Source organism: Crotalus tigris, unplaced genomic scaffold, assembly GCF_016545835.1.
Source record: "Crotalus tigris isolate CLP2741 ecotype Arizona unplaced genomic scaffold, ASM1654583v1 scf7180000024285.889131, whole genome shotgun sequence".
NCBI lineage: Eukaryota > Metazoa > Chordata > Lepidosauria > Squamata > Viperidae > Crotalus > Crotalus tigris.
In genome coordinates, this window is record NW_024100458.1 from 756,962 (window position 1) to 780,639 (window position 23,678).

Below are 23,678 nucleotides of genomic sequence, written 5' to 3' on the forward strand. Positions count from 1 at the left end.
CTCCTAATGAAATTGTCAGCAATTTTGCCTTCTTTTTTTAATCAGTTTTCTTTGGAAGAAGAATGAAGTAACATATAGTAGGATGAAGATGGGAGGCCTTCAAATTGAGAAAAATGTTGCCTGGGCTCTTCGTAAATTTTTTCCAGAAGACAGGTCAACTGCACAAAAAAGTCTTCGCTTAAAAGCATTCAAAGAAAGCTAACCTTGTGAGTGCTTAGTGAAGGTTAAAACCCGCTATGAATTAGTTATTGTTGCTAAGAGTTGGAAGCAGGAAGTAATTGGATAGTTTCATAAAGCTAAACTTAGATCTGCATCTATAATATTCACATACATGAGTTGAAAGGCACAGATAACAAAGTTAACATTCTCTGATTTATCATAGAGAAAATTTGTGATGCCCTAGTTTTAGTGGAAGAAACATTTTACACAGGTATAGAAAAAAGGTGTAACTCTGGGAAGAACTTCCTGGGTGGTTATGATTATGGGGCTCGATGAATTATTGTAGACTGGTCATTATTTATGTAAGACCTGATCTAATTCTAAAGTATAATTTGTTTTCTGTTTATAGGTCAAAGCTTTATAGATATGCACATAACTTGATTCGTGGAATTCTGTAGCAGAAGCTGTTAGGAATGAGAATAGCCAGAAATGACTAAAACCCAAGAGTTTCCCATCCCTTGAAGATTTTAAATGCTTCCATTTTAAATTTACAATATAAATATGTGTAGGTTTGAAGTGGTTTTAATTTATCTTTTAATGTTTTTGTTGTTAGCCACCTTGAGTGTTCAGAACAGCTGTTCTGAAGCTGTTCTTCAGAATAGCTGTTTTCATTGCTTACGGAACTGAATTAGAATAATGGAAGTTGGGGCTGATATGTGTATAATGTTTTATAAGACTCTCTGAAATAGTTGAAAAGGCAGAGATCTTTCCCACTGCAATTATATAGCCAGATAATTCATTTAATTATTAGTAGAGTTAGTATAAGAACAAAGCCATTCCAATAAGCAGTGGTAGTAAAAGATTTTAAGGTTACTTGTTATGAGCAACATCCTTTTGCTGCTTATGGTGGAAGAGTCATATTAAGATAAGATAAGATAAGATAAGATAACCTTTATTGTCATTTTTTTACTGTGGGCACAACAGCACACATCAAAAATGAAATTTAGTTGCCCACTCTCAAAATGAAACACATACATGACACACACCTAAATATACTATGTACAACATATGTATAGACCCACACCCCTACATATACATAGCAAATAAATACTGTCCATCTTGAATATATAACTGAAGGAAGAAGCTTGAGAGTTCACAAGGTTAATGCTGTATGGAATGAAACTATGGCTGAATCTGGATGTTCTGCTATGGATACCACAAAGCCTCTTCCCAGAAGGTAACAAGGAAAACAGGTTGTGAAGAGGATGTGTAGTGTCCCAGATAATCTTATGGACCCTGCTCAAGCAAGGCTTCTATGCTATGTCCTGGATGGGAGGGAGGGAACTGCCAATGATCTTTTCGGCCATTCTCACCACTGTCTGCACTGCCTTCCTGTCTGAAGCAGTGGTGCTTCCAAACCAGACTATGATGCTGTATGACAGGATGCTCTTGATCGTCCCCCTGTAGAAAGTGGTCAGGGCAGGGGAAGGGAGATGTGCTTTTCTCATGCGACGCAGAAAATGCAGGCATTGCTGTGCCCACTTCACCAGTTTCTCACTGTTGAGCAACCAAGCCAGCCTACTCGTTAGCTGTACACCCAGGAATTTGATGCTGGTAACCCTCTCCACAGGTGAATCATTAATGCATAGAGAAGTGTGGCTGTGCCTGCCTTTTCTGAAATCAACAATGATCTCTTTGGTTTTTCCGGTATTTAAAACTAGGCTGTTTTCCTTACACCAGCTCACCAACCCCTCAACTTCCTTGTGGTAAGCTTCCACCTTGTCATCCTGAATAAGGCCAACTACTGTTGTATCATCTGTGAACTTCACAATATGGTTGGTGGCAAACCTAGCACAACAGTCATGGGTCAACAGGATGAACAGCAGTGCATTTAAGTCGCAGCCCTGAGGAGAACCTGTGCTCAAGAAAATGGTATTAGAGGTATTTGTTCCAACTCGCACATATTGGGGCCTGTTGGTAAGAAAATCAAGAATCCAGTTGCACAAAGGAGTGTTTAAGCCTAAAAGGCCCAGTTTATCTACTAGATGCTGGGAAATGATTGTGTTAAACGCCAAACTGAAGTCGACAAACAACAAACGCACATGAGTATTTCTTTCCTCTAAGTGTTTCAAGCTCAGATGGAGAACGGAAGAAATAGTGTCCGCCGTAGAGTGATTTGGTCAGTAGGCAAACTGAAGCGGGTCAAATGCTGGCAGGAGGCTAGATACAATAATGTCCTTTATCAGCTTCTCAAAGTATTTCATAATAGTGGATGTCAGTGCAACCGGGTGGTAATCATTGAGGCCTGTAATTGTGGACTTTTTTGGGCACTGGCAAGATGATGGGACCACTTAAAACACGATGGGACCACTGCCTGCTGCAATGAGAGGTTGAAAATATCTGTGAGAACACAAGCTAGCTCCTTTGCGCATTCCCTGAGGACACGTCCAGGTATGTTATCTGGGCCAGCTGCTTTCCGAATGTTAACTTTCTGCAGTGTGTTCCAGACAGAGGTGACATCAAAGCTTAGCACTTGCTCATCAGGATGGGGCACAGCTTTCCTAGCAGGAGTGCTATTTGATGCCTCAAATCTACCAAAAATGCATTCTAGGAAACAATTCTCCAAGAGAGGATCAATACAAATGCCAAGTAATTGTGCTTGTCATAGTAATCCTACCAAAACCTCCATAAATATGATCAGAGTCATACTGTTTAGCTCTTGAAACAGCCTGAGCAAGTTTGATTTATAGGGAACTAATAATTATCCTACAATTTGATAATACTTTATATAAGTCAGATTGTTTGGTTCTTATCTAGATTTCTAGCATGAGTGTAATTATTTTCAGGCAATCCTCAACTTACAACCATCCTCAACTTACTACCATCCTAAACTTACAACTATCCTCAACTAACAACCATAAGAGCTGTGGTGATGTAGTGGTTAGAATGCAGTATTGCAGGCTAATTCTGTTGACTGCCAGCAGTTTAATCCTCATCGGCTCAAGGCTGACTCAGCCTTTCACCCTTCCCAGATTGGTAAAATGAGGACCCAGATTGTTGTGGGCAACATACTGACTCTGTAAAATGCTTAGAGAGGGCTGTAAAGAATTGTGAAGTGGTATATGGGTATAAGTGCTATTGCTATTGTTTAATGACCGTTCAAAGTTACAATGGTGCAGTGGTGCCAAACAAAATGACTTACGACTGAACCTCACACTTATGATCATATTGTCTTCATAGTCAAGTGATCAAAATGCTTCAGCTCTGCGTTAAGTGGTGACGAGACTGCCTTAGAACTTGAATTCCTTAGGTTGAACTTCCCATTAATCTTTTCAACTGGTATAAATCAACAAGGTGGGAGGCAAAAAATGAGGATGGGTGTGGCAGAAACCAGTGGCTGTTGGCATTTGAGACTGGGAGAGATTGATCGTAGCCTTACTCTACTGACAGAAATTCCTTGGCAAGGTGTTTGGATATAAGAGGCATTGAGATCTCTGTGGAGAAAAATGGGTTAAACAGTTTTAAGTAGATAATGTGCATAACTTCATATACTGAATACGTGGTATCATATATCACATCATATATATATGTATCTTCATAGGATCCAAGACTGAGGTTTCAGTATCTTATTTCTTTTTTCCTATGCTCAAACAGAATGAAACAAGAAAAGACACAAATTTGATATAACAGCATTGCTGAGGAATCTATGTAGCCTCTCTCTGTTTTTAAAATTGGTATCCTTCACCACATCCAGTTAGTTTTTAATAAAGACAAGGAAAGAGAGAGAGTCTCCAGGAAGCAGGGATGGAAGTGAAATGATTAAAATGAATGTCCTGATTAAAGCTGATTTAGCATTTGTTCCATCATATTATGCTATTTTATTTGGCATACTTATATTTTTTCTTTCATCTTATTTCTTGTCACAAGATACATCACTAAATGATGTTAAGTGCTTATGCATAAAAAGTTCTTCTCTGGCAGGCATTATTCTGGTCACAGATCTTCCAGGTTTGTAGCACATTGAGCACCTACATAAGGGAACTTAATTTGGTCAAGTTTACCTATTGAACACTGAGAACAGCTGGTTGCCACAAATTGATCTCATGGGTTTAATAGGAAAGGAGGTGGAACAAGAGTACTATTCAGAGTACTGTTTCCAAATGTTTCCTAGAGACAACTTGAAAACAGCTGATGACATCCACTTGTTCTATCTGTGCTTTAATTTGCATCTTTGGCTCAGTGTCATGCAGGTTGCTAGTGCTAGCCAAACATGTTTGGTTGAGTAAATGTTTTTTTTTTAAATTATTAATTGGTTTTTTCATAGAATTCAATAGTAAATAATGATGATGATGATGATGATGATGATGGAAGGGATCTTGGAGGTCATCTAGTCCAACCCCCTGCTCAGGCAGGAAACCCTATACCATTTCAGACAAATGGCTGTCCAGTCTCTTCTTAAAAACTTCCAGTGTTGGAGCATTCACTGCTTCTGGAGGCAGGTTGTTCCACTGGTTAATTGTTCTAAGTGTCAGGAAGTTTCTCCTTGTTCAACAAACATGTTGTCTGAGTTTATCATTCACTAATACAGGTTTAATCCCTAATCCTTTATTCTTTTCTCCAGCCATTGATAAAATAAGTCCTAAGTTTGATAGTATTCTGTTTCTTCTTTTTCTTTCAACCTAAGTCTGTCCATTTCCGTACAATCTAGTATTTTTTTAATTATTTCTTTCTTTGGTGGTATTGCTTCATTTTTCCAATATTGTGCGAATATGATTCTTGCCGCTTTTATCACATGTAAAATCAAGTATATACTTTGTTTATCATTCTTTTCTGGCATTATACCTAATAAAAAAAGTTCAGGTTTAAAATCTACATGTTTTTCCAACATCTTTTTTAGCCAAGTAAGTATTTTTGACCAATATCTCTTTGCTTTAACGCATGTCCATCATACATGAAAATAGATATCTGATTTGCATTTACATTTCCAACATCTATCTGACATATTTTTCAACATTTTTGCTAATCTTGCTGATGGCAAATGCCATCTATGGAACATTTTATATAGGCTTTCTTTGTAAGAGATTGATATTGTCAATTTATAATTTCTTTCCCACAGGTTTTGCCATTTCTCTAAATTTATATTATATCTAAAATTCTTTACCATGTTATCATTGTTTCTTTTATTTGTTCATTTTCCATTTTTAAATTCAATAAAAAGTTATACATTTTCTTAATTAATTTCTCATCAGAGATTAATAATGTGTGATCAAACAAGGTCTGCTCTTTATAAAATGCGTACTATTTAACATCTTTATTGTATCTGACTTGCATTTGTAAATATGCCCACCATGATAGATCAATACCCTGATTTTCCATATCTTGTTTAGATTTTAAATTCCCTTCAGAATTTAGAATACCTTTATGTGTCCATATTTTCTCGAAACTGACTAAATTTGGATGTACAAATGCTTCCATTGTTGAAAGCCATCCTGGAATTTTCAAATATATTTTACAATTTATTTTTTCCCATGTTAGTAATGCATTTCTAATATAGTGGTTTAAAAAATATTTATAAATTTTATTTTTCCCATACCATAGGAATGCATGCCAATCAGGTTGTAAATCATGTCCCTCCATTTGTCTGAAATGATATAGGGTTTTCTGCCTGAGCAGAGGGTTGGACTAGATGACCTCCAAGGTCCCTTCCAACATTAATAATAATAATAATAATAATAATAATAATAATAATAATAATAATAATAATAATAATACAACAATCTTTTGTTTTCTTTTAGTATTGTTGTAGTATCTCTTTTCACCACTAGATGTCCTTATTTACTGTATTGTCTATACCAGTGGTTCTCAACCTTCCTAATGCCGCGACCCTTTAATACAGTTCCTCATGTTGTGGTGACCCCCAACCCTAAGGGCTCTCCAAGCGCACACCGACGCCGCCCACTTACCCTCCGTGCCCGGGGCTCAGCGTGCCTTGCCTGTCCTTGCCTCACTTCCGAAAGTCCCTGGCCTGCCCGGCTCCAGCTGGCTGGGGAGGGGGGGCAGGAAGGCCCAGGCGGGGAGAGGGAGAGAGCGCCCAGGCGGGGAGAGGGAGAGAGAGCGAGAGCCAAGAGGGCGACAGCGCCGGCAGAGCTTAGTTCAACCTCCTCTGCGGAAAGGGCCACGAAGCAGCGCAGCCTTCCTTAGGAGATGCTCGACGGAAACGAATCCAGCGCTGCAACGGCCCCTAGCTCGAAGCCGTGTGGAGACGGATAGAGGAGTGATGTCTCAGTTCCTAAGACCATCGGAAATATGTGTTTTCCGATGGTCTTAGGCGACCCCTGTGAAAGGGTTGTTTGATCCCCAAAGGGGTCGCAACCCACAGGTTGAGAACTGCTGGTCAATACCCAGGTTTTAAAAAGTTCTTTTGAAGTTGCTTTCTCACAGAAATTAGATAAGAATTTTTTTTCCACGCTGTAAGAGTTAACCAAATTTTCTTTAAATTGGTCCCAATTCCATTTTTGTATATTCTTTTGCATTCCTTAATTTCGTTTCCCCATTTAAGGTTTTTCACCGTTTTTAACTGCCTTCTTCCCAAATTTTCCTAGGGTCTTTGCTTTAGAATTTTTTTCCAATCAGGGGATTTCTATTTCCAAGTTCACAGGGAAAAGGAATAAAAAGAAACAATCTCACCCAGTTCTCACACGTTGTTGACAATTAGCTCTTTGCTTCCCCCCCCCATTGTCTATGACTTGGGTTGCCTGTGCATTTACAGGCAGCCTTTCTTCTGTCTGTTTGAAGAGGTTCCTTAGTTTGTTTGGGCCGATTGCCGTCAGCTCCAAGCTCCCAAGGCTACCCTTCTTCTTTGTTGCCTCTCCAGGGCAACTTTCCAACCCCTTGGGGTCTCCAGACAGAGAGAAATCAGGCTAGGAAGCCGAGCTCCAGTTAATTTTTTTGCCCGTCTCGTCATGACACCAAACCTGAAGCCTGGTCAAATGAATGGTTTACTTTGCTTTGAATTAGGGCTTTGGAAAATGTGTGTTTTGTTTTGTATACAAAACAAAAACATTATTTTCCAGAAGTTCAACCAAGCTATTCTGGACAAGTTATTGCTTAGCTGGGTCAAAACTCAGAATATTTTGGTTTCAGGTTTCAACTAAGGTGCAAACCTCAGGGGTCTTACAAGACAAGTTGAATGGGCAAGGCTTTTTTTGCCCTTTCTTCATCTTTCTTCTTATCAGTCTCTTCCTGTTGGTCATTATACCTTTCTTCCCTTTACCTCACTAGCTATTGCTAATAGCCTTATCCTTACCACACTGTTTCCTATCCTAGAACTCCTTTGCGCAGAATATGCATGTTTGGAGTCCTTGCCTGGATGGTACAGGTTGTTGGTCCAGGGATGGACCATCCTAAAAAGCTATTCCCATGCATAGAAAATTTTGTATTTTCCTACTTTGAACCTAGTAAATCTGTTTTGCCAAGCTCTGAATAACTGCTTGTATCGTTTCTTTATCCATATAGTCCGCATAGAGCACTAGCCCTTACATCTTTACTATAATTTATGGCTTTGATCTGAACACATGATAATGTCTTTTTAAAAAGAAAAAGGAGGTAGTATCAAGCCAAGTTGGGATTTGTTGAGTCCTTCTATATATTTTGAATATTTTATCAGCTTGTTTTCAACTGAAAGCCCCACTCCCTGCCCCAAAGTTGTTTTGTATTTTTACAGCACATGAGAAACTCAAGAATGCGGCTGATGTTTAATTTGATTCCGTTAACATTGTCTTGAATTGCAATAGTATTATTTTCTGTCAAGTTGGCCAACGTGGATGTTTGTGTCCTATGAGATTTTTGAAAAATTAATGCATTCTGATTGTTGTTGTTTTTAAACTAGATGATCAGCCGCCTAAACCTAAAGCTTGGATGGATGTGAAAGTCCAGCCCCGTAATGAACCAGTAATATTGAATGGCTCAGACAGTACTGATGATAATGGAATTGTGAATTATGAATGGAGTCTTCTTTCTGGTGATTCCTCAGTGGTAATGGAGGTAAGCCTACTACTAAGATTCCCTTCCGTAGCACTTTTAAAATCTCCACTTAATCCATATGGATTATAAGAAAAAAAATTAAACTTCACATTGTTATTAAGATAGCATAGAGATTATTATTAATAGGATAGCATAGAGCAGTGGTTCTCAACCTGTGGGTCGGGACCCCATTTGGGGTTGAATGATCATTTCACGGGGGTTGCCAAACAATGCAGTCCGCCATTTTTTTCCCCTTTTCCTTAGCTGTGCTACTCCCTTTTATTCTATTGGCTTTTGAAAGCCAATAGAATAGACTCTCTTGAATAGAGTCTAATTCTATTGGCTTTCAAAAGCCAATAGGGATTGTCCAGGCTGCCCTGCTGAGCCTGCCAAAAGTCCCATTCTGCAAACGGTGCTGCACCAGTTTGGTAGTCATTGACTTACGACCGGTTGGGGGTCACGGCATTAAAAAGGTTGAGAACCACTGGCATAGAGATTATAAAATACTTGAAGATTTTTTTAATTCCTTGGAATTAGCATGGCCATTTAGCAGAGAATGTGATACACTTGACTTTTTTTTCTGATAATACATTCCATCCATCTAACAGGTAAAGCTATCTTCATTCCTCCAGATCCTTTTGGACCTTTCAGTAAGATCCGCTGAAATTCCTTGCTGGTTTCTCATATCATATACATCAGGGGTGTCAAACTGCTGGCCCGCGGGCTGGATGCATCATGCCGAAACCGCGCCCATCCCATTGTCAGCAATGGAAAAAAAGTTGCAATACGTCGCAACACTTCACATGACGTTGCGAGTTTGACACCCCTGATGTACATTTTTGTACTTAACAAATATGGCTAGCTTTTCACCATTTTAATTTTGCTCCCTTGCCTTGAACCAATTCAAGAATGTAGGTGTCCGTTGATGATCTTTTTATAGACTGACTAATTTAGCTGAAATTCTTCATAAACATTATCAGTGTCATTATCATGACCACTATGGGGTTGAACAATGGGTTATTTCTGTTTTTAGTTGGAGTCTGGTAGTTCTGAAAAGATCAACTTTTAAAAGTTGTAAAGATGATTTAATATAGCTATCAAATCTAATCTAAATACAGATTCTTATTTCTGGGAGTTCATGAATAGAACAATACAATGTATGTAACATGAAGACGTCTCACAACACTGAAACACATGAAGACTAATGCATGAATAATTTATTATAATTGTATTGGGCATTTCCATCTCCTGGCAAGTGCTCTCCATCAAAGCAGTGCTTTTGTCCCTCTCCCAGGTAAGCAAGTATATTATATAACTGGGAGAGGTACAAAGTACAAAGATGGGATGAGAATAAGATAGTTCTTAGTTTCATTTCATTCATTCATTCATTCATTCATTCATTCAAAATCAAATATCTTATTCAAGGGCTCGCCTAGGCTGTGCAAATCCAGGACATCAAATCTATATACATAAAAACATTAGAGCAATTTTTTTTAAAAAAATTACTCATTTCTAAATCTAACTATATACTTTGGAGATCTTTTATACTTAGCTGCTGCATGTTATGAACAATATGTTTAATCACGATAGGTGTGTTGAGGTTTTTTTAAAGCTGATTTAGTACATTGATTTTGAATGTTATGATTTTGTTACATTCCTTTGCGAATGATTTTTAGATTATCAGCTTAAAAAACTACAAAATAACCATTTAGTAATGCTTTAATTTATTCTTCTAACTTGAATATTGAGAATGTGCCACTACAAAGACTGCTCTTCTGTTGTTTTGTACTGTATGGTAGTAGAGCTTGTTTTATGATTAAGACAATTTAGAAGAAAGAAAAAACATTCACAGGTATTTGATAAGCTATGAAATAGCCCATTTCCTAAATGTTAGATAGAGGAAAAAATGCCATTTTATTTAACTTCTGTTGGATTGCAAATTGTTTGCTAACTGAGAGTTTGTAACATTGCGTGGCATACAGAGAAATAACATGAGATTCATGAACCATTGCACAACCTAAACGATTCTAAAGCATCTACATAATTCTGGGGTTATGCTACAAAGAATTCTGAATTTAGCAACTCCTTATATTTATACATGATGGGACTGTATAATACGATAAGCAACCTCAGAGTTGCTTAGATAAACTCTAAAGTGAGGGAAACACTTAGGTCATTTTTATTTCTGATTTTTTGCTTAGGTCATTTTTATTTCTGATTTTTTTTTTCTTGTATCTTCAGAAAGAGAATGATATTATGATGCTTTCGAATCTGAATGAGGGGATTTATATCTTCCAATTCACCGTAACAGATACTGTGGATCAGCAAAACTCCATCAACATCACTGTCACTGTACTTGATTCTGAACAGACTGTAGGTAAGTCATTTGTAGATGCAGCTTTTAGCCTGGAATCGAGACGTGTCAATTTAGCATTTATAGATTGCCAAGAAACACTCAGGAGTCATATAGGACAGGGGTCTCCAACCTGTGGGCCACAGCCTATTGGCCACTGGGTGGCATGAGTGGCTGGTTGGTATATGCGTGTATGTGTGCGTGCACAGCCCCACTCATGCAAGTGTTACCACAAGTATCACAGGTGATTGTGGCCCCACTTGCGTGAGCATTGCTGCAGGTGTTAGTGGCCCAATTAGCACAAGCATTGCCGTGAGCATCGTTGCAGGTGCGCGTGGACCCACTCACATGAGCATCGCCACAAGTATCATTGCAGTCATTCACGGCCCCACTTGCACAAGCAATGGGTATTCGTGCGCACATATGCGTTTATCCCTCCCACAAAGCCATCCCTTCTTTCCTTCCTCACTTTGCTCTGGGCTGCCAACCCCACAAGGTTGGGGAACTCTGATAGAGTGCAAGTATGGAGACGATAAAAGTGAGCTTTTATGAAGCATAGTAAACTTTTCCTTTTTTAAAAAAAAGTTAATACTCTTGTTAGCTTTTCAATGTTTTAGTAACACAAGAAAAATCTACAGGTGGCCCCAAAGCTATTCACAGTTTTAATAATGTTATTGCTGGTTTCTGGTCCCAACATCATTTTACTAAAAATCGGTGCCATAGATTACCACCATTTTGAAGAAGAAAATATGTAGACTGTACATTAATCCCTAAAATATGCTTAATGCCATTTTTAAAAAGCCTAAAACAGTGGTGGCGAACCTATGGCACGGGTGCCAGAGGTGACACTCAGAGCCCTCTCTGTGGGCATGCGCGCCATGCCCTGGAGATGGCAACTGTCCCTCTTCAACCAACCTCCCGCTAACTCACCGAGATCCCACGTGGCCGGATACATCCCAGCATGGCTGGTTTCCTTCCCTCCCATCCCGTCCCTCCTGGTCTTGCATGCTTTTCCTGGGCACGACCCACTGCATCACCTCCTTAACTGTCAGCCAGCCATCCAGCTCAGAGGCGGCTTCTTTTAACTGCTGGTTGCAGGCTGTGGAGCCCCAGAGTGCGCTGGTCGTGGGGCCAGCAGGCTGTAGCTGCTGACGGACACTGTCGGCCCCCATGTGCTCGCTGGCCTCTGTGTGTGGGGTCCGATGGTGTCAGGGAACACCCGCCCTGGCCCTTGCCTTGCCCCATGGCAATGGCAACCCCACCCTGCCTTGCCTCACCCCGCAGGACGAGCCTCCTGCCTACCGCCTCACCTGCCAGAGACCCCCTGGATCTCCCCCAACCCTGCCCACCCCCCACAGGCTTCCCTCCCCATGAGCAACATTAACGTGACCATGCCTACCTTGGCCACACACACACAATCTGCTATGACCACCACAGCCACGCACACCCAGTCAGCCACGCCCACCTGGCACCCGGCGATAAATAAGTGGGTTTTGGGTTGTAGTTTGGGCACTCGGTCTCTAAAAGGTTCGCCATCACTGGCCTAAAACATTCTGTTTTCCCTAAAATATGGGATTTGCAAAAGTTGGTAGATGTGAACAATGTGCAGGCAGCACTCTACACAGTAACTTATTAATGACTGCCAAAGACATAAGTGCTTGGAGCATCTGAACTTCTCTTTCAGGAAACTATTCAGTTATGCTGATAGTGGCTCTGATGTATGTAATTCTTTCCTGCTTTGTTCTCTCTCCTTTCCTGACTCCAGCGTAGCCACATACGGAATAGAGTTAGAGAGGCAGATAAGCAAATAAATAGACAGATATGCTCTTGAAATAACGCAGATTGGATTGGTATCTTAGTGCAGGAGCCTTTATACACGAAGAAAAATGCAATTATTCCTTAGAATTATTAAAGTTCCTCCCACCATCATTTTAAAAACAACAACAGCAGGGGGTTGGACTAGCTGACCTCCAAGGTCCGTTCCAACTTTACTATTATTATTATTAAAATGTTCTTCCTTGTTTTTTGCATGGAACCCATTACTTCTTTATTTATTTTATATTTGTAAGAAGAATATGAATGTGTGGGTGTGTGGGTGGGTAGGTGTGTTGTATACTATAGACTTTTTAACATTCTGCTGTAAGATAACCTGAAGAGATCTCTGGGTGCGCTGACATCTTGTATTTGCTATTAAAATATATTTAGAGATTCTATTGGAAGAATAGTCCTTGACAACTACTTGCTCCCATCTTTCTTTCAACTGGCAACACTGTAAAATCTGGGAAAATAGACTAGATATAATTTATGCCTTCTCTTACCCTTACTGTGAGAATTCACCTTCCTTGTTCTTCCTAGATCATTGCTTGGCTCCTTATAAAGTGGGACGGTGCCGAGGTTCCTTCCATCGTTGGTACTACAATCCTGAAATGGAGCAGTGTCAACAGTTCATTTTTGGTGGCTGCAATCCCAACAAGAACAATTATGTCAGAAAAGAGGAATGTAATCTTGCCTGCAAGAAAGTGGAAGGTTTGTTTGTTAGAACAGGGCTTTTCAACCAGTGGTACGGGTACACCTGTGGTACATTTGCACCTGGCAGGTGGTACACGACCATCCTAGAAAAGTGGTAGCGGGGGAGGGGAATGAATTGAACTGGTGGCAGCACCGCACAAGCCTGAGCGAGAGATGGCTGGAGCTGCAGGGCTGTCAGGGCTCAGCGGAAACGCCAGGATCAGTGCTGCTTTCCAGCTGATCGGCGCTTCTTTGGGGCTGTCAGGGCTCAGTGGAAGCGCCAGGATCAGTGCCAGGCTCCAACTGGAGCTCGGCGCGGATCCTGGTGCTTCTGCTGAGCCCAGAAGAAGCGCCAATCAGCTGGAATGTTGTAGCATCTCCAGGGTCTTGTGATTTACATTCAGATGCTTGGCAATTGATTCATATTTATGACGGTCACAGTGTCCCAGGGTCATGTGAAGTGACCAAAACCTGCTGCAACCCACCCAGCAGACAGGGGAAATAAAAACCAAACACCCCCCACCCTACCCCCACTGTCAGTCTCAACAGAAATGCTCACAACAATGAAAACCTCGGACAGGAAGAAGAGCGCTGCCGGGTAGGCAGGCAGGTGTCTTGCTTGGCTGTGGCTTGGGGGGCACTTTTTTCAGTGCCATTGTAACTTCAAACAGTCACTAAGCAAACTGTTGTAAGTCAAGGACTACCTGTACTTCATCACTTTTTTCCTTTTTTTTTTTTTTTTTGTCATCAAGTTTTTGACACCTTGCTAGGCGACTGGTGGTACTCGGATGTTGCCATATCCTAAAAGTGGTACAATGGATGAAAAGGTTGAAAAGCCCTGTGTTAGAAGATATTGTTTCTCTATTTTAGAGATTTAAGTGGGGAAACTTAATTAATTCAGAATTATTTTGAAACTACTGATTCTTATAACTTTCAGTCAAATTAAGCTGATTTGGCTGGTTTCATTCTAATGTTTTAATCATGATTTATTGAGTAAACCACAGTGCCCCAAATCACTCATAACAACAACAAAAACATGCTTTCCAATACATAGTTTGTTTGTGAACTCAGTTTGTATACATCTGAGTCAGAGAAACAGAAAAAGAGAGGCTTTTTATGGCTTGTGGGGGCTAAAACTCACATAAATTCCCAATTAGCCAGGTTGGGAAACAACTATTAACATCATTCAACATCTGGAGGGCATTATCAGGTTGAAGAAGGCTGAGCCAGGCTATGAAATCTGGAATACTTCGTCTTTATGCCAGTAGAGGGAAGCATATGATTGGCATTTGTCTGAATGACAAATATTGCCTCTATTGTGTTTCTATGTGTTGCATAAATAATTTTAAGCGGCTTCTATACATGTTAAGTGCATACCAGAAAAGTATATAAGGGACACGATTTGTAGTTTCTGGGCTGGCAATTCTCCAATCCCTTATTATTATTATTATTTTAAAAAAAACTGAATTGGTAAAGTGGTTGGATTGAATGTTTCAGTGAGAGCTATTTGAAAAACTGATTCTTGAAAGGACAGTACTTTACCCCGATTTCCTTTTTTTCAGGTGCTGTTGAAAAACGTCAAGAACCAAGTAAGTTCTTCTGTAGTTTTCCATGATAGCATCCATCCTTAGTGACATGAGGCTTAGTGGTACATCTTTGGTTGTTGGTTTCTTACTCTATGCTTTTGTAGCATTGCAGTGAAGCACTTCCTAGTACTTTTCTACAAGTACTACTCGACTTACATCCACAATTGAGCCCAAAATTTCTGTGGCTAAGTGAGACAGTTAAGTGAGTTTTGCCCTATCTTATGAACTTTCTCACCACAGTTGTTAAGTGAATCACTGCAGTCGATAAGTTAGTAACAGAATTGTTAAGTGAATCTGGCTTCCTCTTAACTTTGTTTGTTAGACTCACAAAAGATTCAGTATGATCCTGGAGCACTGCAACCATCATAAATATGAGAGTTGCCAAGCAACAGTCGCAAGTGTGAAAAACATGAGTCACTTTTTTCAGTGCTGTTGTAATGGTCACTAAATGAACTGTTGGAAATTGAGGACTGCCTATATTCTATTTCTGCTATGCCCAAGGAAGGAAAACATCTTTTTATCTGAATGTCACAAAGATAAACCATCTTTGCTGAGAGCCCTTGAGAACTAATCTATGTTTCTCATACAGCGTGCAATGGAGATTGCCTGCCCTTCTATTTCAAATGTGAAGATGGCTGCTGCATTGACAGAGTTCTAGAATGTGACGAAACTCCAGATTGTCGAGATGGGTCAGATGAGAAATTTTGTGATTCGTGTAAGTTGGTCATCCTTGAACTGTCTTAGATTAATAAAAAAAGAGATGGTATTGAAGGCCACTGAGTCCAACTGTGTTCACTACAACAAATTAAATTTAAGCCTACCCCAAACATACGACTTACATTTTTCTGTTGAATTTTTGATGGGCATCTAAAGGCTATTGTGAGAATGCAGTTGGGCTGTTGTTGGATAGGCCTTTGGTCTGATCTGGCCTCTTGATTGTCCTGTGAGAAGATAATAGAGAAAGCTCTTGGGAAATTCAAAAAGGAAATTTTAGTACATAGTAAATTTCTATAGCCTGCATGTATGTGTGTGTATGTATGTATGTGTGTGTGTATGTGTATATGTACACACACAAACACAAACATTTGAAATGTTTTAAGTTGAAGAGAAGCTGTAAGTAAGGCTCAGGTTTGAGATTAAAATAGGATTGTTTTTAGCTCAAAGCAAATCTGATAAGGTTGGAGAGCTTCCTAAGAGGTCAGAATAGCTTATATTGAATTTAAACAGCTGTTTTTAATGTGTATATAATTGCACCCCAGTGTCATGCATAGCTTTCTGTTCTAAACAAAACTTAATCTGTTTATTATGCAAAACAAAAGAGCAAATTAATGATCTGTAAAATAAAAGAGAATATTTACATTGGCATCATTTATTTTTATTACAAAACTTCTCTTTTCTTACATAGTCCTTGGATTGATTGGCCTCAAATATTGTTTAATATTGTTTTAAATTTTAGTGTTAACTATGCCTAGTTAACACTAAATTAAAACAGATTAGTAAATGAGGTTTACTAAGAAACAGAGGCAGAGTGGAATTAAAAAAATGAGAAGACAAAAATGTTTTTAAAATATGTCACTTAGTTTATGACATACACCATAAGAATTATTTCCATTTTCAAATAAAAAGCCTGTCTGTAAGCATTCTGCATTCTGCTCTTTGTCTCTTTCAGATATTCAAGGATTCAATAAGTTACAGAAAATCAATATTACTGACAGAAGTAAGTATATTATAAAATGCATGAAGGATTACACTTGAAACAAATTTTAACACATTTAAAAAAATCTACGCTTGCTTCTTCCAAATATAATTGAAGTAGATGTCTGCAATCAGGTAGAATTTGAATGGATTCTGTTAAAGAATTAACTACTCTGAGTATAATCTTGAGTATAATCTTGAATAACTGATTATTGGGAAATGGTCACATCAACAGATATCCTCAGTTGTCTATTTCCAACAGTCAAATGTTTCTTTCTATAAACACAGATCTGCTTTAAGTAGCACAATTTGATAGTCAAAATGATTAAAGACAAAAAAAATGTGGAACTGTAAAGTCAAATATAGTATAAACATGGGCATGTAGTAAATTTGCTTGTGGCAGTCTTGTGTAAGCTGCAGTAAGTAGAACTTGTTATAAAAGCATAATAACAATCCATAGTTACCGTTAAGCTTATATTCATTTTAGTTTAGCTTATACTCTAGGACAGGTGTCAAACTGCCAGCCCGTAGTCCGGACGCGTCACAAGGAAACTGCACACACCCCATTGCCGGCAATGGGGAAAAAGCTCCGATACATCACGTGACATCATGTAACATTGAGAGTTTGACATGTCTGCTCTGGAAAGAGTACAGAGAAGAGAAACAAAGATGATTAGGGGACTGGAGGCTAAAACATATAAGGAACGGTTGCTGGAATTGGGTATGTCTAGTTTAACGAAAAGGATGGGGGACATAATAGCAGTTTTCCATATCTCAGGAGCTGCCACAAAGAAGAGGGAGTCAGGCTATTTTCCAAAGCGCCTGAAGGCAAGACAAGAAGCAATGGATGGAAACTAATCAAGGAGAGAAGCAACCTAGAACTAAGGAAAACTTCCTGACAGAACAATTAACCAGTGGAACAACCTGTCTCCAGAAGCAGTGAATGCTCCAACACTGGAAGTTTTTAAGAAGAGACTGGACAGCCATCTGTCCGAAATGGTATAGGGTTTCCTGCCTGAGCAGGGGGTTGGACTAGATGACCTCAAAGGTCCCTTCCAACTTTATTATTGTTATTGTTGTTGGCTCTGTTAGTTGTAATCAGGATGTGTCCTGGCCAAGACTTCAGAAAGTCTGTGTGAAACCTCAAGTGTGAATTCTGGTGTTAGAGAGGTCATGAAGAAATGTCCATCTAGCACCTGGAAATGACTTGGTAGCCCTCAGACATTCCCTAGCTTCTTTTCTAGTTCATAAGCCCCAAAGGCCGTCTGGGGCTCACCATACTTGCCAGAGGGGAGTGCAGTGTTTGTCACATAAACACAGTGAATGAAAGCATGAAACCATGTCACTTTGTAATAGCGTTAATCATTATGTAAAGGTTTGCCTCAACTAGATCTCCCAAGAAAGTAGAACACTTGAAACGGGCATTGTTTCAAAAGGAACTTTTATTGAGAGTTAGTGATAGCAATAGAGCAAAGCAAAAATTTGTATGCGAAAAATTTGTATGCGAAAGGTTACATCATAATGCCCATTCAGGACTCCTCCCCCCAGTGTCCACTGTCCGATTGAAATCCAGCCAATCCACAGGTGCCAGGCTGTTTTGAGAGCCTGGTGATTTAGCGCCCATCTCAAGGTCTCTCTCGCTTTTGTTTCCCAATGGTCCAGGCTTCGTTGTCTGGAGATAAAGCAGATGTTTTCAGGCCACATTCCTTTCACATGAAGGGAGGACGTTTCAGAGAGGACAGAGCAGAGCCAGGCAAATACATTTCCCAGGCAAGCAGCCCCACTCCCATCAGAATGGCAGACCTTGGAAAGGAATACACAGGCAAAACAATAATAAAGCAATAATATGCAGACAAATACATTGGAGGGGTTTGACACATTGTTATTATAATTTTTAAAATATTGGGTAAGTTGTATAAAAAGATGGAATGTTCCCTGAATGTTTGCTATTGGCCTTTATCCTGTAATGTTAGGGTTAGCTAACAGTTGCAAAAGAAAAATAACCATTATAACAATGGTGCAAGGTAAAGTATTTCTCTAAACTGTAAATTTTAGAGCAGTGATGGCGAACCTTTTAGTGCCCGAGTGCCCAAACTGCAACCTAAAACCCACTTATTTATCGCTGGGTGGGTGTGGGTGTGGTGGTCATGGCAGATTGGGTGGGTGTGACCAAGGTGGGCGTGATCACCTCGATGTTGCTCTTGGGGAGGAATACCTGTGGGGGCCGGGCAGGGTTGGAGGAGATCAAGAGATCTCTGGCAGGTGGGGCGGTGGGCAGGAGGCTCGTCCTGCAGGGTGAGGCAAGGCAAGGTGAGGCAAGGCAGGGCACAGGTGCCATTGTCACAGGGCAAGGCAAGTCAGGATCCGGGGCGGCTGCTGCCTGACACCATCGGCCCCTGCACACAGAGGCCGGCGAGCGCATGGGTGCTGGGATGCATCCGGCCATGTGGGACCCTGACGAGTTAGCGGGAGGCTGATTGAAGAGGGACGGTTGCCATCTCCAGGGCATGGCGTGCGTGCCCACAGAGAGGGTTCTGAGTGCCACCTCTGGCATGCGTGCCATAGGTTCGCCACCACTGGCCTACCTGTAATACATTTTAAGTTTTAAAAAAAAGCTAGCTGTGCTACATAGGCAGTAGACCAATTCTCTGAGTGCTAATGGCTTTATCTAATATTTAATCATGATAGGTCAGTATAATACAATTAATTAATAGCTAACAATATTCCTTGTTCCTTTCTGGTAGCTTATTGTGTGGATGTGCCAGATACTGGACCGTGTGAAGGAAGTCTATCTCGCTGGTACTACAACCCTTTGACTGAGAAGTGTGGTCGCTTCACTTATGGAGGCTGTGAAGGCAACAAAAATAATTTTGAGCAGGAAGAAACATGTATGAAATTATGTGGAGGTGTCACAAGTAAGAAGAAAATCTTAAAAGATTTTTTTTTTAAATCATTATAGTGGGACCTCTACAGCACTCAGTAGTATTGTTGCTAGAGGCTGGTGCTTTATTTTGCAGCATGCTAGTTTTTATTTAATTACATTAATAAAAAAAAATTAGTCAAGTGGGCCAGAAGCCTAGTAAGACATCAGGAGAAATGATGTCTCCATTTTGACTTTCTGTAAAGCCCTCAAGACCTGGTGATCCTGCCAGGCCTGGGGCTTTCAGGGGACGAGAGATCTGTCCTGTTGGCTCAACTGTTGAGGATGCCATTTTTATCCACCCAGGATTATTATTTTTGTTTTTATGATATTTATTACTGTGATCATTTAGAATTTATCAATTTTATATTGGCTGTTTTTAATTTATTGTTGTCTGCTTTGCAGAATAACCTTGGGAGGAAATAAGTGGCTATATAAATTTGATTATTATGAGAACCAGTTTGGTGTAGTGGTGAAGGGAAGCTGGAGACTGTGAGTTGAAGTCCCGCCTTAGCCATGAAAGCCAGCTGGGTGACCTTGGCCAGTCTCACACACACACACACACACACACACACACACACACACACACACAGCCCAGCTCACCTAACAGGGTGGTGGTTGTGGGGAAAATAGGAGGAGGAAGTGTGTTGGATGTGTTCGCCACCTTGAGTTACCTGTAAGAATAATAAAGGCGGGATACAAATAAATTAATTAAATAACTAATAAATAATCATCTCTGGGCATAATGGCATCCTTGGCTCCCGTCCTGCCCTCCTGGGGATGGTTACTTAATAGTAACTACTAGTAACTTAATATTATCAGTACATTGTTGTTTCCATTATTCTGAACATTGTTACATAATCCTGTATTTTCTTTTAATATAGAGGAAGATATGATTGGGGAGAGATGGAGAGGATTCGAATATCAACAAGCCAGTTTAAGTATGTAATGACATTCAAAATAACTCTTGAATCCCTTTTCTTCTGCTTGCTACAATCTTTATTCTTAATAGCAACTTGCATTACATTTTTGGGTGGTGGAAAGAAGTATGACGTACTTCTAAATAAAATGATTTATTTTACTGATAACAAAGTATATACCACAAAAGAACAAAAACCATAGAAAATGGGAAAATTAGATGTTACAAAACTTGCACTTTTGCTCCCATAAAAAATACTGGCTTAAGAATTCTAATAATTTTCCCTGCCACCAGAGCATTTTTTTGTTTTGTTTTTGTGGTATAATTGGTATAATTTTGATACTAAAGGGCAGCAACGTTTAGAACCTGAATTAAGACTAGCATTTCCACTCCCAGTTTGTTCGTCAAAATCACGTCAGCAGGTATGCATATCTGAGAAAGTTACATTATAATTATAGTTTTCTTAAGGTGACCTAGAGCTGGATTTAGGCTGATCCTGTACTAGCATCTTTTAAGGAAGAGTCCTAGAAACATAGGTGTTTCCTTTGTTTCTGAATGGATTGGGAGCCTTCGTAAAGCAAAAATGTGTCTTGAAATTTTTGCATAACAAAGCATTCCGACAATTTCAGTATAATCATGATTTCTCTCTCCATCTCCCACTCCTTCTCCACCTCTCATAGGTGCTTTTGAAGTGACCATTGCTGTGCTCCTCGGTGTCTGCATCATGATAGTGTCGGTAGTCCTTGGTTACTTCTTCCTAAAGAAGCGAAAAACTTATCGAAGACGTCGTCAGCCCCCTACTGTGGCTAATTCCACTCTTTCTTCTGTCTTATCGACGGCTGAAGACACAGAACATCTGGTATACAACAGCACCACAAAGCCCATCTGATTCTGTAAAATTATCCTCCATTTCTGGGAAGGACAGTCTTATCAACTGCTTGTCATGCTTGTGTATGTGGGGGAGAGGATCTACTGAAGGATTTTTCCTTCCTTTTTCCATGTTTCCTTAGACTATCCATTAGCTGCTTACAAACTCTACCTGTCCTGATCCTGTGATAGTTTCTAAGGGCAAGGAGTGATCAGAAGATTAGCCTCCTCTGACAGTACATTGACTTTTTTTGAGTTCATATTTCCCTGAGTTCTATAATGAAGGTTATTTTAAGTGTAAGGACTTGCTATATCTATTGAAGGAGCCATAGTGAATGGGATTCTTCTTCCCACAAACCCATTGAACCCTACATTTCTTTGTCTTTGTGTGTGTGTGTGTGTGAGAGAGAGAGAGAGAGAGAGAGAGAGAGAAAGAGAGAGAAAGAGAGAGAGATAGACAGACAGAGAGAAACACATAGAACATTCCTTACTTCTTCCTATTTCTTTCTGTTTAAAACCTAATGCTGCCTTAAAGCCACTCTCCCTGTGTTTTAACTGGTACATAAAGTGATACAGTTTTTAAACTTGCATTTTGATGAAATATTTTGATGGACTAATTAAGTAAAAGTGGTGTCCTTTTCGCAAATCTGTTAATGTCTAGGCTGGGGCCTGAGCTCATCTCATCTATGCCAAATACCTAGATTAATGCTAAATGGAAAACAGGCAAATCGTGGTTTGATCTGAATGCATGTAAGAGGAAATAGAAATTAGGTCATGACTGAAAAATCTGGCTCTGCCTTTCTCTTCTGGATTTCCCCTCTGTTCCTATCTTCTAGTTATCATTTCTAGTTTAATGTTACAATACTGTTTTGAGTTCTTCATATCTATTTATTTTTAGAATCAAATTGTGACAGAAAAAGAGGATATTCCTCATTTTATAATTCGTCTTCAACTATACAATCTCTTTAAGTAGTTAAATAATGTAATTACATAGGGACATTTTCGAAATTAGCTTTTCTTCAGAGCTAATTTTCACAAGATCCTTGGAAAAAAGGAGAGTCATGAAAGTTGGCAGACTCTGCTTCTTGCACAGCCCTACTTAAATATAGAGAAAGCAGGTGTTGCCCACACTTTATAAAGATAGAATATAGGTTTGTCCCAATTTTCCACAAATAGATTATATGAAATATATAGGTTGATGCCTGTGATGTTTTCATTGACCTTCCTGTTTGTTGATGTAAGCTATTTTTTATCCCTTTCCTATTCCTACTATGACCTACACCCCAGTTTGAAAATTGATGTCTTACATTTTATGGCATCTGATAATTTACAGTTATGGCTGACTTCTGAGTTCATTTTATGGATAGAGATGCCTGAAATAAATTCTCCATCTCTCTTCAAAAACTTCCTCAAAAAATAGTTAATCAGGCTTTACCTCAATTTCTGCTCATTGGAGGATGCATGTCTCTAAGAAAACTCCCCTGAGTTGTACGTGTTTGCTTATGTGTGGAAGGAAGGCTGTTTCAATAAGGGCTTGTGCTTTGGGGTCATTAGGTGGATCACTCCCATCATTCTGGCAAGTTTACATGTGACTTCGAACATTTCTGAGGGCACTGAATTTTCCCAGGAGCTAAAGGGGAGGAAGTATTTCACAGTGGTGCAATATATGATAGAATGACCTGTAATTGGCTTGTATTATAGTGGATTGCCCAGCTCTTGCCTGACCTTGGGGAATCCAATAGCAAAGCTGAATATTAATTTTAAATCCAAATCTTGCTTTTGAATTTGAATCATCTTCCTCTCTGTCTATATAGCACAGAAGGTTAGCCTGTGAAGCCAGCGAGTATACTCCTATCCATTCTGTATGAAGTTGTACATAACTTTTGGATATACTCAGTGATATGAATGAGGAGATAATTATTTTGTTTATTCTTTTTTTTGGTAGATATTATGAGATTTTGTTTTATTGTTGTACTGTATATAAGGATTCTTTGCTTGGATGTAAATCTCTGCTGGCTGAGCTGAAGAGTCATCAGCAAAATGAACAGGAGAAATGATTATTAGGGAATTATCTGATGAGAAGGCAGCTGTTTATTGCTCCAAGGGCCAAACCACCTCAAGTACGGGACTGGCTGAGCATCTGTGAGAAATTGCAAATTGGGGTGGGGAAGGAAATGACAGACCTGGTCATTGTGCCTTACAGGGAGGAGACAAGAGATTACTCATTGTGCTTTGCAGTTGGCCTCATTATTCCATGTTGATACAGTTGTCAGCTCTGCCTTTTCTGTACCTCTTCATTGCTTTCTGAGCCCTTAAATTCTCAATTTCCTCTCTGACAGTGAAATTTTTAATAAAATATTTTCTTTACAACTTGCTTGCCTGATCAATTTTTTTCCCCAGGATATTCCTTGCCAGCTTGGAAAAGGCTTGCTGATATCCCTGTGTTCAGAGAAAGGAAGATGCCCCAGATTTTTCATAATTCAAGAAACAAGCCTTTAGTAACTCTATGGTACAATGGCATATCAACATCAATAGGTTGAAAATTAGGCTTGAGAAACTGTGGGTTGGAGAGCATTTCCTGTACATTGGGACAAAATACTGAAGAAGGGAAGGGAACATGTGATTTCAGCTGGTTGGACTAGTTTGGAA

General features: G+C 39.7%; 1 protein-coding gene across 1 annotated transcript in view; it reads left to right on the forward strand.

Annotated features, from left to right (window-relative positions):
• SPINT1 (serine peptidase inhibitor, Kunitz type 1) overlaps positions 1–23,399 on the forward strand; it is a 34,925-nt gene extending 11,526 nt beyond the window's left edge. Inside the window, exons 2-10 of the mRNA XM_039323835.1 lie at positions 8,048–8,202; positions 10,423–10,558; positions 12,890–13,060; positions 14,605–14,631; positions 15,218–15,343; positions 16,298–16,345; positions 19,068–19,238; positions 20,128–20,184; positions 20,843–23,399. Coding sequence (XP_039179769.1) covers positions 8,048–8,202; positions 10,423–10,558; positions 12,890–13,060; positions 14,605–14,631; positions 15,218–15,343; positions 16,298–16,345; positions 19,068–19,238; positions 20,128–20,184; positions 20,843–21,051 — 1,100 coding nt within the window. The 3' untranslated portion in view covers positions 21,052–23,399. The remainder of the gene's footprint in view (positions 1–8,047; positions 8,203–10,422; positions 10,559–12,889; positions 13,061–14,604; positions 14,632–15,217; positions 15,344–16,297; positions 16,346–19,067; positions 19,239–20,127; positions 20,185–20,842) is intronic.
• Positions 23,400–23,678: the final 279 nt, after the last annotated feature.